The sequence below is a fragment of the Tursiops truncatus genome, chromosome 8 (assembly GCF_011762595.2).
Source record: "Tursiops truncatus isolate mTurTru1 chromosome 8, mTurTru1.mat.Y, whole genome shotgun sequence".
NCBI classification, from domain to species: Eukaryota; Metazoa; Chordata; class Mammalia; order Artiodactyla; family Delphinidae; genus Tursiops; species Tursiops truncatus.
In genome coordinates this window covers 69,570,573-69,586,400 of record NC_047041.1, presented here as the reverse complement: position 1 = coordinate 69,586,400, position 15,828 = coordinate 69,570,573, and the positions used below count along the sequence as shown (strand labels likewise).

At 54.0% G+C, this 15,828-nt stretch overlaps 1 protein-coding gene across 1 annotated transcript in view; it reads left to right on the top strand.

Moving 5' to 3' along the window:
• The window catches only part of PLEKHA7 (pleckstrin homology domain containing A7), a 224,989-nt gene that overhangs the window by 189,114 nt on the left and 20,047 nt on the right, over positions 1-15,828 (top strand). The window contains exons 18-26 of the mRNA XM_033862587.2: positions 356-464; positions 633-859; positions 4,665-4,853; positions 4,946-5,063; positions 6,894-6,997; positions 7,565-7,765; positions 10,583-10,741; positions 12,940-13,073; positions 13,882-14,024. Of these exons, the coding sequence (XP_033718478.1) occupies positions 356-464; positions 633-859; positions 4,665-4,853; positions 4,946-5,063; positions 6,894-6,997; positions 7,565-7,765; positions 10,583-10,741; positions 12,940-13,073; positions 13,882-14,024 (1,384 nt within the window). The remainder of the gene's footprint in view (positions 1-355; positions 465-632; positions 860-4,664; positions 4,854-4,945; positions 5,064-6,893; positions 6,998-7,564; positions 7,766-10,582; positions 10,742-12,939; positions 13,074-13,881; positions 14,025-15,828) is intronic.

The following is a 15,828-nucleotide window of genomic DNA, read 5'->3' as shown; positions in this document are numbered from 1 at the left end:
GCCTCTGGCAACCACCCTTCTATTTTTCTGTCTCTGAATTTGGCTACTTTAGATAACCTCATATAAGTGGAATCATACAGTATTTAAGGGAGTCTATTTTTAAGTGAGGTGGAAACAGGAAAGGTAGACTGTGAGAGCTTCTCTGAAACTTCTCCCCTGGACCCTGGGCGTCTTTCACGTCTGCACTTGCCCAGGAAGCCATGAAGCAGGCTTGGCTGTAGACCTGGTGGGGTTTCCAAAGGGTATACTGCCCCCCAGGGTGAGGGGCTCTGTCTGAATGACAGCAGAAGTCCTAAGAAGAAACTTCTGGTGAGGAGCTAAGAAGGAAGTGAACCCACTGCCTCCTCTTCCTCAGGAGAAATCGCAGATACAGAAGGATCTCTGGAGGATCGAAGATGTCACTGCAGGCCTGAGTGCAAATAAAGAGAACTTCAGAATCCTGGTGGAATCGGTCAAAAATCCGGGTGAGCGGGCCATCTTCCTGGGGGTGGGGGTGGTGGAGGCCAGCGCCTGGAGCCTGGGGGATGGCCCCTGGGGAGGTCGGGCCTTCGTGGCCTAAGTCACTCCCCTTGTCCTCTGAGGAAGAGGGTCTTTGTTTCATCGCACCCTTTGCTTCTCTCCACACCCCTCAGAGAGGAAAACAGTGCCTTTGTTTCCTTACCCGCCTGTGCCTTCAATCTCCTCTTCTGAGAGCAAGCCGTCCCTGCTGCCCAGCCCTCCCACCAGCCCCATGCGGACCCCTCTGGAGGTTCGACTCTTCCCCCAGCTGCAAACCTACGTGCCGTACCGACCTCACCTGCCCCAGCTGAGGAAGGTGATGTCTCCCCTTCAGTCACCAACCAAGACGAAGCCCAAAGTTGTGAGTATTGATGACCAGGAGCTGGGCGCTGTCGTTTCCTCTCTGGCAGACGATTGTCCTTCTCTGTCCTCAGGTCCTCTTCTCTTGGGAGAGAAGCTTTTAGGGAAGCTTGGGGAGACAGACCAGCCAGAGTCCTGAGGGGTTCCTGAGCCATGAGCAGTTAAGGAGAGGTAGGGGCTCCTGCCGTTGTGCTTAGTCTCCCAGAACTGGAAGGGCCCTTAGAGGCGATCTAGCCCACTCTCCCATTTTGCAGCTGGGAAAACTGAAGCCTAGCAAGAGGCAGTGACTGCACTGAGTAGGGTAGAATTTGTGATCTGCATCGTGCAGAGGTGTGTGTGGCTGCCCCATGCAGGGCTCCGTGCAAACCTGCGGTTTGGGCAGTGAGCTCATCTTAGCAGAAGAGTATCCTTATCTCCACCTGCAGCTGAGGATCGTGCTGGGTGGTGAGGATACATGTGATCTTCACAGTAACCTCCTGGAGTATAGACAGGAAGGTCAGCATCTCCATCCCACAGGTAAGAGAACTGAGGCCCAAGGTGTTAAAATTTGCACGAGGTCTCCATATTAGTTAGTGGATCCAATCCACATCTCCTGCCCATTCTTTGTGCCATCTGACATGTAACTGGACATGCAGCCCTGGTCCTCAGGTTAGGTATGTGGCCTGTGTGGTTGCCTGGGCCAACACCTTGGCTTGCCTGGCATAGAGAGGGGCCATGCCTTTGGCTGAGTCTGGGAGCACAGAAGACTCTAAGGAAATAAAAGATGTGGTCAAGTACTGTGATAGCTCATGTTTCCAGGGCAGGCCAGCCTTGGCTGGAAAACATGAGGGGGCTGGTCCAAGTGACAGGGAAGCTATAGCAGAGGGGACCTTGGAATGGAGACCTCTAGGTTTTCGCCAACAAGGGCTTGAAGGAGCTTTGCCTGGGCACCGTGTATGCTTAGGACATCTGACAAGATCAGTGCACAGTTCACACGAGTTCCCATACCTGGTCTTCACCGTTCACCTGCTTCCAGCCATGGTCTAGAGCCCAGAGCTGGAAGAAATGGTGCAGGGAACCAGGGTCATTGTGAACTTCTTTATCTTGAGATTTCCTTCCCACTCCCAGATCTAAGAGTCATGGAGCACCAGCCACAAAACAGGAGGTGGAAAATAAATAGCAGGAATGGCTGGGACAGACAGGTGCTAATATAATGCAAGATGCCTGCCTCCTGGGACGAGGAGCAAAGGGAAAAAGGCCTGTGAGCAGGACTGCCTGGATTCCAGCCCTTGTCTGTCTCTGGGTCTTCAGGCAAGGCCCATACCCTCTCTGAGCATCCTCAGTTTCCCCTTGTGCAGAACAAGCAGCTTGAAATAGATGAAGACAGAGGCTCCTCTCCATAGCTTGGTTGCTGTGGCTTGGAAGCAGGGCTTTTCAACTTGGTTGAGCATCAGGGTCCCCAAGGTGGGTGGGTCTTCTCTCTCCTCCTCCTAGTTGTATATATGTTCACCAGTTTTACCATTTTTGTTGTTGGTTGCTTGTTTTATATTTATTTTTGTGAAACAATGATATCCATCCTGAAATTGACATAAAACATGGATATTGGGCTTCCCTGGTGGCGCAGTGGTTGAGAGTCCGCCTGCCAATGCAGGGGACGCGGGTTCGTGCCCCGGTCCGGGAAGATCCCACATGCCGCGGAGCGGCTGGGCCCGTGAGCCATGGCCGCTGAGCCTGCGTGTCCGGAGCCTGTGCTCTGCAACAGGAGAGGCCACAACAGTGAGAGGCCTGCGTACTGAAAAAAACAAACAAACAAACAAAAAAACATGGATATATAATTTAGTAAATAATAATGAAGAGACTACCCATTTCATACCAACACTCAGACCAAGAAATAGGACTTTTTTTTAAAAATTAATTTTTATTGGAGGATGGCTGCTTTACAATGTGGTTATCCTCCACTGCACAACAAAATGAATCAGCCATATACATACAGATATCCGCTCCCTTTGGGACTTCCTCCCATTAGGTTACCACAGTGCATTAGGTAGAGTTCCCTGTGCTATACAGCATGTTCCCATCAGTTGTCTATTTTATACATAGTATCAATAACGTATATGTGTCGATCCCAGTCTCCCAATTCCTCCCACCCCACCCCTTTCCCCCATGGTATCCTTACATTTGTTCTCTACGTCTGTGACTCTAAGAAATAGGACTTTGCCAGCAATCAGAAGCCCTTGGGCCTGTGGGTCCCTTCCCAGTGTAGGCCCTTTCTCTTTCTCCCAGAGGTAACCACTATCTTGACTTTTTTGATAATTTCCTTGCTTTTTTGTTTTGTTTTGTTTCCCTACCTATATTTGCATCCAAAACACTTCTATTTTGCCCATATATAATACTGTGTTTATTCTTTCATATCTTGCATCCTTTCAACAATATGTTTGTGAGATTCACCCATATTGTTGCATATAGCTATAGTTCTTTCTTTTTTTTTTTTTTTTGTGGTACGTGGGCCTCTCACTGTTGCGGCCTCTCCCGTTTTGGAGCACGGGCTCCGGACACGCAGGCTCAGCGGCCATGGCTCACGGACCCAGCCTCTCCGCGGCATGTGGGATTTTCCCAGTCCGGGGCACGAACCCGTGTCCCCTGCATAAGCAGGCGGACCCTCAACCACTGTGCCACCAGGGAAGCCCAGTTCTTTCATTTTTATTTGGCTTTTCTTAAATTTAATGTCTTTTTTTTTATTAAACAATACTCTGAAAGGGTACAAAATCAAAGGATATAAAAAAATATGTAATAAAACGTCTCCCTTCCACCCTGTGTCTTCAGACATTCTATTCCCTTCACTCAAAGGCAATCAATGGTTTGCGTTTATCTTTCTGGGGGGCTTTTTTAGGAATTGGTGATTCCAAGATCTTGTCAGGATTTGGAAACCACTGATGCTCAGAGAGCCTCTGGGTATCTTAGGTCAGCAGCTTAAACTTCACACAATAATGAAATGTGTTGCTTTAGAAGAGTGCTGATAAACTTTTGCAAAACAAGCTTACAGCACCCTTTCCTGAACTCTGAAAAACAAAGCAAAATGAGGCTAAGAAAGGGGGTGGTTAGGAGGAAGGAGTCTGGATGGACATTTGTGCCAGGAGTGGGTGTCCATGGCAGTCAGGGGCCAGGCTGTCGGTCTGTAGAGAGGCCACAGCCCTCGGAGAGCATTGTGGACAGGGGGGTTCAAGGAAAATAGTTACATTCATCCCAGCCCAGGGAGTGGGCTGTGGAGAAGGCAGTGAGTCACCCATCCTGACTGCCTATTCTGTGCCTGAGTCAGGAAGGAGGAAATATTTTGTAACCATGTGCATTTCTGATAGAAAGGGCAGGAGGATGTAGATGGTCCTTGCTCAGATCCCCAGCCTGCTGAAGGATCCAGAGACAGTGCAGGGACCGCGGGCTGGCTCCGTCTGAGCATGGTGGGATGGGGTGGCGGTGGTGGGGTGCTGTCATAAACATACAGGTAAACACAGAGTTATCAGCCTGCCTCCCCTGATGGTGCACTCCGAGCCAGTGGAATGAGAGTGTGGACCCGTGTCCTGAGTTCTGCATTGTGTGTAGATCACACTTTGAAAAATGGAAGATGTGTGAATCAAAGGGAAGGATGGGGTTGGAGCAGAGACGTCTCCCGACCTCACAGCTCAACCAGGGGAAACGTTGGCATCTTTGGGCTGAAGTGGTCACTCCCTGCAGACCCAAGGTGTCCTGCTCCTTCCCTTTGGGCCACCACTATGATGGTGCCACTGAGCATCCTCTCACCGGGCACTGGTTCTGGTTTTGTTTCTGAGCAGGAAGACGAGGCACCTCCCAGGCCCCCGCTCCCTGAGCTCTACAGCCCGGAGGACCAGCCCCCGGCCGTGCCACCTCTACCAAGGGAGGCCACCATCATCCGGCACACTTCAGTGAGGGGCCTCAAGCGGCAGTCGGACGAGAGGAAACGAGACCGGGAGCAGGGGCAGTGTGTGAACGGGGACTCGAGGGTGAGCAGGGGGGACCCCTGGGGTTGCCCCGCTGTGTGTGGGAAGAGGGACGGCGGCGGGGCAGGTGTGACGGCCTCAGACTCTGCCCACAGGTGGAACTCCGGTCATACGTCAGTGAGCCTGAGCTGGCGACCTTCAGTGGGGACATGGCCCCTCCCTCCCTGGGACTCGTGGGCTCTGAGAGCAGGTACCAGACGTTGCCAGGCAGAGGTAAGGCGAGATTTTCCATGGAGTCTTCCTGGGCGTCCCCGCCACTGCCACACCACTGCTCCCCAGCCCTACCCGGTCCTCACACCCTTCTGCCTGCAGCGTGGGGCCTCAGCCTGGGTAGCAGCTGTCAGCCGACTCTGGGCTGTAGGGAGGGCCTGTCCGTCCTGCCTCTGGCTCACATCCTGATTCTCATCCTCTTTTATTACGTCTTCCCCCGGGAGCCATGATAATAGCAGTTACTATAAAGCCCAGTGCTGTTTGAAGCACTTTATTATATTCACTTAGTTAAGATTCATGATAATCCCGTGAGGGAAGTACTATTGTTATCCCCATTTTAGAGATAAGAAAACCAAGGCCCAGAGAAATGAAACAACTTGCCAATTAGCCAATAAGTGATAGAGCCAGAATCCCACCCTGCAGGCTGGGATGTTGGGTGACTGTCATCAGCTTGGCCATCCCATCTCATGCCTTCCAGAGACTTTTCTCCTCTTCTGTGTCACTCTAAGACTCAATGAGTCCTTTATTTAAACAAACACACCTTTCACCTCAGTTGGGTCTTCTCACTCTCCTCCCCTATCCCTTTGCGATGGGGGTGGGAACAGATTTAGGCCATTAGGCTCACCCATGCCCTATTTTTCCCCATAGCCAGATCCTCTTTCTGAAATCCTTTTAAAAGGAGGCCATCTGGAACCCCAGAGCAGGTTGACCACACTCCCTCATTTGGTGGGAGGTCAGGCGCTTTCCCCCCTTGACAGGGTGTGGAAACAGGAGGCCACACCGCCATGATTTGGGCTCCTATGGGGTTATGTGACTCCCAGCCCACCATGCTGTGTCCTGAGCTGGTCCCTGGAGGGGACTGGCTTTTGCTGAGTTGGGCCACAGCAACCCTTGGCACTGTGCCTGGGCACCCTTTTCCCTTCTTTCATTACAGCCTAGAGGTGTTCATCAATGGCAGTGTTAGTGGCCTGTGGGCAGGACAGTTCTTTGTCGCTCAGGAGTCTCTGGGCACTGCAGGACATTTATCATTCTTTTTCCTACGTGCTAAATGCTGGTGGAGTCCTCAGTGTGATGCCCGTTTCCAGATGTCAGGGACCAGCCTTGCTAAGAATGTTGCTAGTGGAGAAAGCACGGGCTGAGGCTCCGTGTGACCTTGGACAAGTTGCTTAACCTCTCTGAGCTTTAGATTGCGTACCTCCACGGTGGTTAGGTAATGCTACTTTGTAGGGCCAGCGGGACAAAATCTATATGAAATACCTGGCACGATGCCTGCCTGTTATATAGTAAGTACTCAGTAAATGCTTGGTGCCGTCTTCTTTCCATTCTTCATTTATTCATTCAGTCATTTATTCATTCAACCAGGCATTGTTGAATTTGTAGACAGGCATGTTGACACTGTGGTCAGTGCAGTAACCGGTGAATATACTGAAGAATACAGGGAATAACTGATTCTGCCTGGAGCATTTGAAAAGGCTTCTCACAGGCAGGCATCCAAGTTGGGTCACACAGTATGCATAGGAGTTCATCAGCAGGAAGTGAGGCAGGGCATTCCTCGCCCTCCATCCTTTCCTCCTGCCAAGCAGCCCAGGTCTTCTGCATGTGAGGGAAGACGAGGGTAGTCCCCAGATCTTCCTTAGGGGACAGAGGGCACCCATGGGCTGGCCCCTCATTCCCTACCTGGGGCCTTGCTCTTCTGGGCCCTGGGGAGGAAGAAGCGTGGGTTGTTGGCTGGGTCCTCGTGGTCCCCTCACGGGAGTGAGAGTTGATCAAGAAGGGACTGGTGGCCTGTCCTCCTCACCACAAATCCACTTGCATTTCTCTTTCCTCACTAAGGGCTCTCGGGGTCCACGTCAAGGCTCCAGCAGTCGTCCACCATTGCTCCCTACGTCACGCTTCGGAGGGGTCTAGATGCCGAAAGCAGCAAGGTGACCTACCCTGTGAGTGGCCTTGAGAAGTTCCTGAGGGGCTCACTGCTCCCTCACGCACAGAGGGAAGGGCTCTGAGGTAGACGGTAACTGGGATTCTGTCAGGTGACCCCTCCAGAGCTCAGATTCCCTGTCACCATGTGCTCATGATGCCTTCACCACTGCCCACCAAGAAGGGCATCACACTGCCCTCCCCATTTCCCAAGGGGCTCCCACCTTTCTCCCCAGTCTCGCCCAGTGAGTCACACCCTGAGTTGTGGCCCATGATGTGCTTCTGCTCAACTGGACAGGCCTGGGCCTCAGTGTCTGCATCTGCAGAATTGGGTGCTGCCCAGAGAGCCCGTGAGGGCCAGCAGTATCATGTCCACGAGTGTGCTTAGAGGAGGTGCTTCTCAGTGGCCAGGAGGAGCCCAACTGGAGTGTGTGTGTGTGTGTGTGTGTGTGTGTGTGTGTGTGTGTGTGTGTGAGAGAGAGACAGAGACAGAGACAGAGAGAAAGAAAGACGGGGATGAAGCCGGCAGGGCGGCTGCCCTCTGTGTTCCCAGCCCAGCTGCCCTGTCTGTCCCTCCTGCCCCTCAGAGACCCAGGAGTGCCTTGGAGCGCCTGTACTCAGGGGACCACCAGCGGGGCAAGATGAGCGCGGAGGAGCAGCTCGAGCGCATGAAGCGGCACCAGAAGGCGCTGGTCCGGGAGCGCAAGAGGACGCTGAGCCAAGGAGAGAGGACGGGTCTGCCCTCGTCCCGCTACCTCGGCCAACCACTCCCTGGAGATCTCGGCTCAGTATGTTAGGAGGGTCCAGGCAGGCGGGGCTGGGACAGGGAGCAGAGCTTCCCCGAGTCCCCCAGACACAAGCACTTCTCAGCGCCGAGGGAGTGGGCTGTCGACCTGGATGGCTCAGAGAACACCCCCACGGGCTGTGTGTCCACAAGCCGGGACGCATGTGTGACTTGGTCAGAGGGCGCCCCGGAACTAGAGCAGGAACGAGGATGTCACTGCAGGAGCCCAGGAGCCAGAGAGAACGTCCACAGTCAGTTCTGCAGTCGAGCTTGAGGGAGGCCTTTGTAAGCATTTGGAGTCTCTCAGCTGAACCAAGGACTTGGGAAGTACAGGGTTCGAGGAGTGGAGGAGAAAGGTGGTGCTATGATTTGAGGAGGAGGAGTGCAAGCCAACCAGCCTCCCAGACCTCCAAGCGGGTGCCTTGTGGGGCAGCTGAGCAGAGGGTGGTGGCCCTCACCTCTGAGGACTGGGGCTCTCCCACCACCACGGTGCTGACGGGCCTCCCCATGCCCCTGGAGAGCCGGGGCATCTGCTGCCCCCTGGTGGTGCTTCCAGGCACTGCACCCTGCCCACAGTCGCCTTAGGTCCCTTTTGGAAACATTCCGTTTGACTTTTCCCTGTTGTTTGAAATCAAATGTTTCCCTAGACCTCTAGCCTGACTGCTCTTCCCCTAATTCATTGCACAAGCTCTTTTGCTTTTAGCGTTACCGCTCGTTGCCTCTCTAATCCTGCCTGATTGTGTCTACAGACGCTTCTAATTTGCATCAACCATTCTCTAACTGGCCTGTGCTCTTGTTACCAGGCTTATAATAGCAGCTCTTCTCTCCATAGCCTAGTGAGCACTCCCATGTGTGACTCACCTTTCTGCCGCCCCCTTTATGCAGGCTTACTGACTCATAATTCCCTTATCCCAAAAGCTGCCCCACAAGTTTGAGCCAGCCCCACTGCCTGAGGGCCGTGGTCATTGTCAGAGGTCTGGGCATGATGAATTTATCAAAGTCCATGCCTCCCATCTGGACAGTAGACACAGACTTCAGAGATTGCATGTTGGAATAAATTCTGCCAAGTCTGCGGTGGTTCAGTTTTAATTCCTCCGGCCCCATCGGCACAATTTCTTACGGAAAACTTTTTGTGTTTCTAGTATTTAATAACTTGAACGGGTAGCAAGATACATTATGATCTGTATTCAGAGGGCCTCTCTGCAGCTGTTAGCTCAGACACCAAAGGGGTAAGACCCAGGATACTCATATCCTGAAAAGCTGCAAAGCCAGTAACTTTTAAACTTTATAAGTAAGTGTCATATGAGGTAAGACTGACTTTTCACAACCTGATGTCTCAAATGTAGAAAAATGATCTAAAAATCGTAACTTGAATACCTTGTAATTTTTCTTTTTAAGAAAAAAGACTTGTGTAAGTCTCTGCCTCAGCGCCAATAAACGTGTTGCTTAATGATAATGGATTGGCGTGGTTCTTCCCCAGGATACATTGTAGAGTCCAGTGAACTTTTTCTGTTTGTGGAAACAATCAGGCTGGGTTTATGTGAGGTCTTGTCTCTCTTTGGGGCACTGGTGAGCGTGTAAGAAAATGTGTGTTTTCTTCGTGAATCATGAAATTAATTTTTCATCCCTGAATCTTCAAATGCCTAATCCTTTTACACTTTAATTGGAAACCATCACCTAAAAGCGCTTACGTTGACGTAGAGTCAGTATGGAGAGCTTGTGCACGAATGGGTGAAATGTGCTGCTGTGGCCGTGGGTTTGGGGCCTGGGTGAGTGCGGGCTTGAGGGGGCATTAAAGACAACGGTGACCGCTTGGGGCTCTGTGAGGCGGGTGGGGTGGGAAGGAGAAGGCAACCTGGGATGGAGAAGCGTCTGCTTGGCTCCTGCTCAAGAAAGGGAGGCTTTGGGCCCGTTCCCTCCTCTCAACAACCTGCTCAGCGTCGAGGCCTGTGGGGATGCAGGCCACAGGTGATTAGGAAGGCCGCGGCGGAGCCAAACCGTGGTGCTGGGATCTTAAAGTGGCTGGGTTAGAGTTTCCCTCTGTGAAGCCTGCTTGTTACAGAGTTGGAATTGTTGCATTTGATTTAGCATTTAAATTTTACACGTGTTTGGTTTTTCTAACTTAAAACATCTGCCCCAAATAGCTGCTGATACGCAGCAGCTTATCGGCCTCCCTGGCCGCAAGCTGCTCCTCTTGCACCTCCCCAGTCCCACCGTGGGGGCATTATTCCCCACCCTTAACTGTGTCCTGCTGGGACTGCCCACTAGAGAGGCTCTTGGCTATTCCACTCGCTTACCAGGGCCTCAGAGGGTTTGTTTCGCCCATTGTTTCTGAGCTGGAACAACATATGGCTCCCGAACCAGAAGGGCTTCCGTGATCTGTCATGCAACAGAAGCGGCAAACCTCTTCTCTTGAGCTCTGTCCCAGCTTCTGTTTTAGGGTCACCTTCTTGGACCTGGGAGCCTCCTGTATCCCTGGGGACCCTTGTGAGTCTGAAGTCGTGGATCTTAGACCCGTGCCCGGGAGGTTTGGACACTTTAGGGCCCATATCAGAGAGAAATCAGCAGTCTGGAGTCCGGCTGTATCAAAGGGGCAGAGGCCTTGTTCTCTCTGTCCCAGAGTTTCAGAACACAGCAGAGACCATCCGTGTCACAGGATTGCTGCTGCCTTGTTTTAGAGATGAGGTTGAGGTCCATGGTCACACAGCTTTTTGCTAATGAGTCACAGGCCCATCTTCCCAAGGGCCCCAGTGCCTGCAAGACCTACCCAAAAGGGATAGCCAGGAAGTGACTACATTTCACCCTCTTGTTCTGTTACCAGTGGAAGCGCGAGCAGGACTTTGACCTGCAGCTGCTGGAACGGGCCGTACCAGGGGACAGAAAGGACAAGGAGGAGAATGGCTGGCTGAAGGTGCAGGCTATGCCTGTCACTGAGTTGGACCTGGAACCACAAGACTATGACGTGGACATCAGCAGAGAGGTGAGGGCAGGGGCTTCCTTCACGCTGCCCCCAGGAGGCCCAGCCTTCAGATGCCAGCCTGACCAACCCTCTCAGGGGCATGGAGCGGAGCGGGGGGGCGGGGGTTGTTGCCCTGAATAAGGACAGGCTCCGTCTCAGTGTGGCCCAGGAGGATGGATGGACAGCACCTGGAGGTAGTAAGAGGAGACCAGACATTTTGATGCAGGTTCAGAGCTGTCTCTCTTTGTAATTTGTGGCAAGTCATTTAACTTCTCTGTGCCTCAGTTTCCTCAGCAGTAATGTGGGTTGTGGGGAGGGTTAAGTGACTCAGCACATTGCCCGAACAATTAGCAATGATCAGAAAGCTGTGAGCACAGGGCCTGGCACATGGTAGGCAGGTGATGAGGTAGTTGTTACTGTTAGCATATGTTCCCTGGAAAACCAGGGGGACCAACCAGGGTTGGTCTTGCATCTGGCCAGTCAGGCCAGTTTGGGCAGTCAGACTTGGGGAAAAGGCAGGGCAGGTTTAGAAATCACAGGTGAAATATCCAGCCATGGCAGAGGCTAGGAGACCTGGATAGGTCTGGTCTGGGTTATTTCGCCCTCTGGTGGCTCAAACGCATCATGGCCGGGCAGGCCCAGAAAAGCAAGTAACTGCAGTCAGGACCGTCTCTTACCCAAGGGAAGAGAAAGGGAGTCAGAGCGTGACACACTTAGGGTCTTCAAGACATAGGGTGGTCTCCTGTGGCCTATGTTGTGCCATTTGTAAGCTCTGTAGAGCAGTGTCTTTGGCTGTTTGGTTCACCTTTGTGCACCCAGCACCAGGCCTGGCACACAGTAGATGCTCTGTAAATATTTGCTGAATGACGGCTCTGTTGAATGAAGTGCACAGTGGCCCACAGATATCCCAAACACATTTGTATGAGGACTTGGCCTGGCCTGAAACTGCATGAGACGAAATGCTCTCACCACATGAAGGATAGATCAGACAGGATGGGGGCAAACTGACGCCTGTGGGGTGGCTGGGTTCTGGGATCAGCAGGGGCTCCAGGGTTTAACGAGGTTGGTCCCCTGCCTTCAGACCTTTTCGCTTTGGCACCTCTGAAACAGCCAAAGGTCCGTGCTTTCTCAGGTCCACAAAAGAAGCTTCTACACACTGCCTTGGCAATGGAAGTGCATTTTGCGGTGTCCTAATTGGCCTGCCAGCCAGGGGAAAAAGTTCTTCCTTATCTCTAACCTAAATCCCTCCTGCTACAATGTAATCTGCTTCCTTCCTCTGCATCTGTCCTCATGGGAAATAACAGAAAAGAGCTTATTTCTTGCCATCTTTCACCAGAATGAAAGGTCTGCATGGGCTTAAATTCAAGTCCAGATTTGCCCTGGGATTGGATTTAGCTTGTTTTTGGAAGTTTCAATCAGCCCCATTTTAATGTAGTTCAAGGAAGAAAAAAATTCCCTGAGGTGTGTGCAAAAGTTGCCTTTAGCGCTCTTGGCCCACGTCAAGGTTCACCAAGCTGAGATTGCTGTTGGGTTTGTGTGAGACACTGGTGAGGGGAGGAGCTGGGGTCATTTTCCTCTTGAGAGCAGTAGATTCAATGTGGCTGCCTTCTGTCTGGGTCTTTTGTAGGGGCAGAAAGCACTATCACTTTCTTTCATCCCTCCACCCAGCCACCCAGACACCCATCCAAGGAGTGTTTGCTGAAGGGCTGCTAAGTACCAAGTCCCTGCTCTAGACAGTGGAGAAACAAACAGGAAATGGGAGGGAGTGGCAGGGGTGGGTGGATGGGAGAAGGAGGGTCAGGGAAGCTTTCTGGAGGTGAGGTTGGGAGGATGAGAAAGAGGCCATGGAGCCCAAGGAAGGAGAATCCCAGGCAGAGGAAAGAGCAGGGGCCGAGGTGGGTCAGTGTGGCTGGAGAGGTCAGATCACATCAAGGGTAGCTTTTAGGGTGATCATTTGTATCCTCAGGGCTTACTGGTCTAGTTATTTCGCCTTCCCCCCTCCCTTCCCTTGGCCTGTAGGAGGTTGCCTGGTACGGTAGATAGAACACAGGCTTTGGAGTCAGACCCAGATTCAGATCGGGACTGCACAGTGAACTGCCACTGTGATCTTAGCAAGTTACTGAAGTCTGCGGGCTCCTCCGCGTGCCTCATGGCGGGGGACAGGATGGGGGGAGGAGGTCCCAAACCCAACATCTGTGCCTCCCACCACCTTTCCTCAGCTCTCCAAACCAGAGAAGGTCTCCATCCCCGAGCGTTACGTGGAGCTGGATCCTGAAGACCCGCCCAGCCTGGAGGAGCTGCAGGCGCGGTACCGCAAGGCCGAGAAGATCCGTAACATCCTTACCCGGTCCAGGTCAGCCCTCCTGCTGCCTGAGTCCTGACGACCCGCTAGGCCGACCCCAGGGGTGTCTCAGCTGAATGGGCCCCGGGCTGGGCTGGCCGGGGAGTGTGTCATGCCAGGCCGGGCCCTGGGCTGGGCTGGCCGGGGAGTGTGTCTTGCCAGGCCTCCGTCTCAGACCAGTGCTGCTCATGGTAAGGAGCAGGCCGGCTCTCAGCACGTCACCCGCAGATCAGCGAGGGAGCTTGCCCAGGTCATCCGGGAGGTCTAAAGCACTCAGAGGGCCCTCCTAGGCCCTTGGCCCCAAATCTGGGTCCCGTGGCCCTGGCAAGCGTGGGGAGTGGAGCCAAGTGTGGTGGTGAAGTGGACACAGTTGGAGATAGGCCCCAAGGATGGCCCTCCCAGCCTTAGGGCCATTGTTCCCTCACACAGACCCCCAGACCACAGCCAGGGGCCCAGCCTTGTCCTGAGGTGCCAGAGGCCTTGCCCACATCCCTGGAGGCCAGGATGGTAGCCTCAGAAACGTAAACTGGGTATTTGAGGGTCTCCCTTTCAGAGAGCGGTTAGCCTTTTCCTGTCTGGATTTAATCGGAGCTTAGAGCTGCAACTCTTATCTTGAGGTCTGTGATCCACCAAAGGAGGAACAAAGCTGTGACTAGGTGTTTGGGGAGAAGCATGTGCACCTTTGTCTGGAGAGAAGGTGCACCATTTTTATCTGATGCCCCCAAAAGGGTGAGATCCTCCGGCCAGGGAGACTCTGCTCTCCTGAGGCAGGTGCCTGGGGGTGGCGAGGCCCACAGCTTGCTTTCTGGCTCTCCCACAGCATGTGCAACCTGCAGCCGGTGTCTGGCCAGGACCGGGATGGCGTGGCCGACCTGGACTCGCAGCTGCAGGCGCAGGAGCGCATCATCAACATCTCCTACGCCCTGGCCTCAGAGGCCTCCCAGCGCAGCAAGCAGGTGGCAGGTGAGGCCCTGGGGACAGCCTCTGAGGCTGGGCCACACCCCCTGCTCCTTGGGCTCAGGGCCTGGCATGGCCTGTCGGGGTCAGTGGAAAAGCAGGCGTCAGGCTCGCTAGATGACGGACAGTGGTATGTTCCCCTGTCCCAGGCGCACTGCAGGGCTTGCGAGGGGGACTGGGGCTCAGGGGTGTCCCGGGAGAGGGTGTATAGCTCATTCTTAAATCTTCGGAGTGGTACTGCTATTCCGCTTTCTCTGAGGTTGTGGGTTGAGAACAGGTTTTTCCTGTTCTCCTGAGCTAAGGGGTCAAGGCTAAGGTTTCTGGCCTCACGAAGAAGGGGCAGGAAAGCCTTTTGGTGCTTGGATTTCTTGCCGGGACAAGGCAGAATGGGGCCCCTCTAACCCTCCCTGGGGTCCATGCTTTGGTTCCCAAATCAAAGTCACTGTTCACCTATCAGAGTGGCCTGTGCCAGAAAGCAGGACTTGGGAAGTGGGACTTCGCTGTCCAGTGGGAAAAAAATAGCACCACGGGATGGGAGGGTGTGTGTGTGTGTGTGCGCGCGCGCGCCAGGAAGGAGACTCCTGGCTCCTCTCCCCACCCACGTGTGCCCCCCCGTGTGAGCTCTCACAGTTCACCTAGTGCTGTTTCTCCCCAGATGCAGCTGCCACTGCATGTCTAGGTGGTGCCCTTGGCCAGGTGTGAGAGGGGTGGTCATAGAGCCTGAAGTGGGGTCACAGTCCCCACCAGCCCTCCAGCCCTGGCCAAAGGGTCTGGAAGTGACCACGGGTGGGGCCTGCTGGACCTTGAAGTGGCTGGCCCTGGGAAGCAGAACCATGGGTATGACCGAGGACAAGGGCCAGCCTGTTCTCTGTCTCCCAGCTCGGATCCCGTACAGAGTCGCTGAAGTCCCTGCTGTTCTGACTCCCCTGAGGACATGTGCGTGGGCTGAGAGGGGGTCTCCCTTGGGGAGACAGCAGACGGCGTTCCCGGGCCCCTCCTCGTAATGATCCTGGGGCTCCCTGAGCCCATCGTGGCGATTTTGAATTCCTTCCCGTGTCCAGGGCTCTAGCAGGGGCACCTTCCCTGCCATAAAGTGCCCTCCTCTCTGGCCTGTGCTTGCTCTACCTATGTGGACCTACTGTCCTCGGCTTCCTTAACCACCAGCAGGCGAGCGTGCCCCAGACCTGACACCCGCAGTCACGTCCCTGCTCAGTGGCCACCTTTGCTGCAGCCTTTGCTCACTCTTGCTCCCTCTCTCCAGCTCAGAGACATTTCTGGGAACTGCAGGCCAGACCCCCGCCAGGCCCCATGGATATGCCCCCGCAAGCCCAGGCCGTTAGTGGTGGGCAGCGGGGCCCACGGCACCCCGGCCCTGCCGCTCAGGGCGTCTGGTGCTGCAGGAGCAGACGAGGAACCTAACGCGCCACTTAATTCCTGTCTGCCCGTCTAGCGCAGCATCTGGCCCTCCTCCCGCCTAAAGCCCCCCTGTCCTCCAGGACGGTGCCACCTTACCCCCCCTTAAACAACGGACTCCACTACACCTTTGTCTAACACCTTCCAAGTAAGAGCCCCCCTCCTGGTGTGGCCCCTCACCTGGCGCTGAGCATGTCCCCTCCCCTCTGCTGCTGAGATGATTGCAGTGCCACCTGCTGACGCTTCCTTCCGTGGGCAAAGCGGCTGCTGGGGAGACCCCTCCTGGACCGGTAGGCAGGTTGGGGGCTGATGATTTTTAGGAACTCAATGTTCAGCGGCTCCGATACAGTAGAGACTGTGTGATCCAAGCCCCCTGGCTCCCTGAAATCTCAGGAGG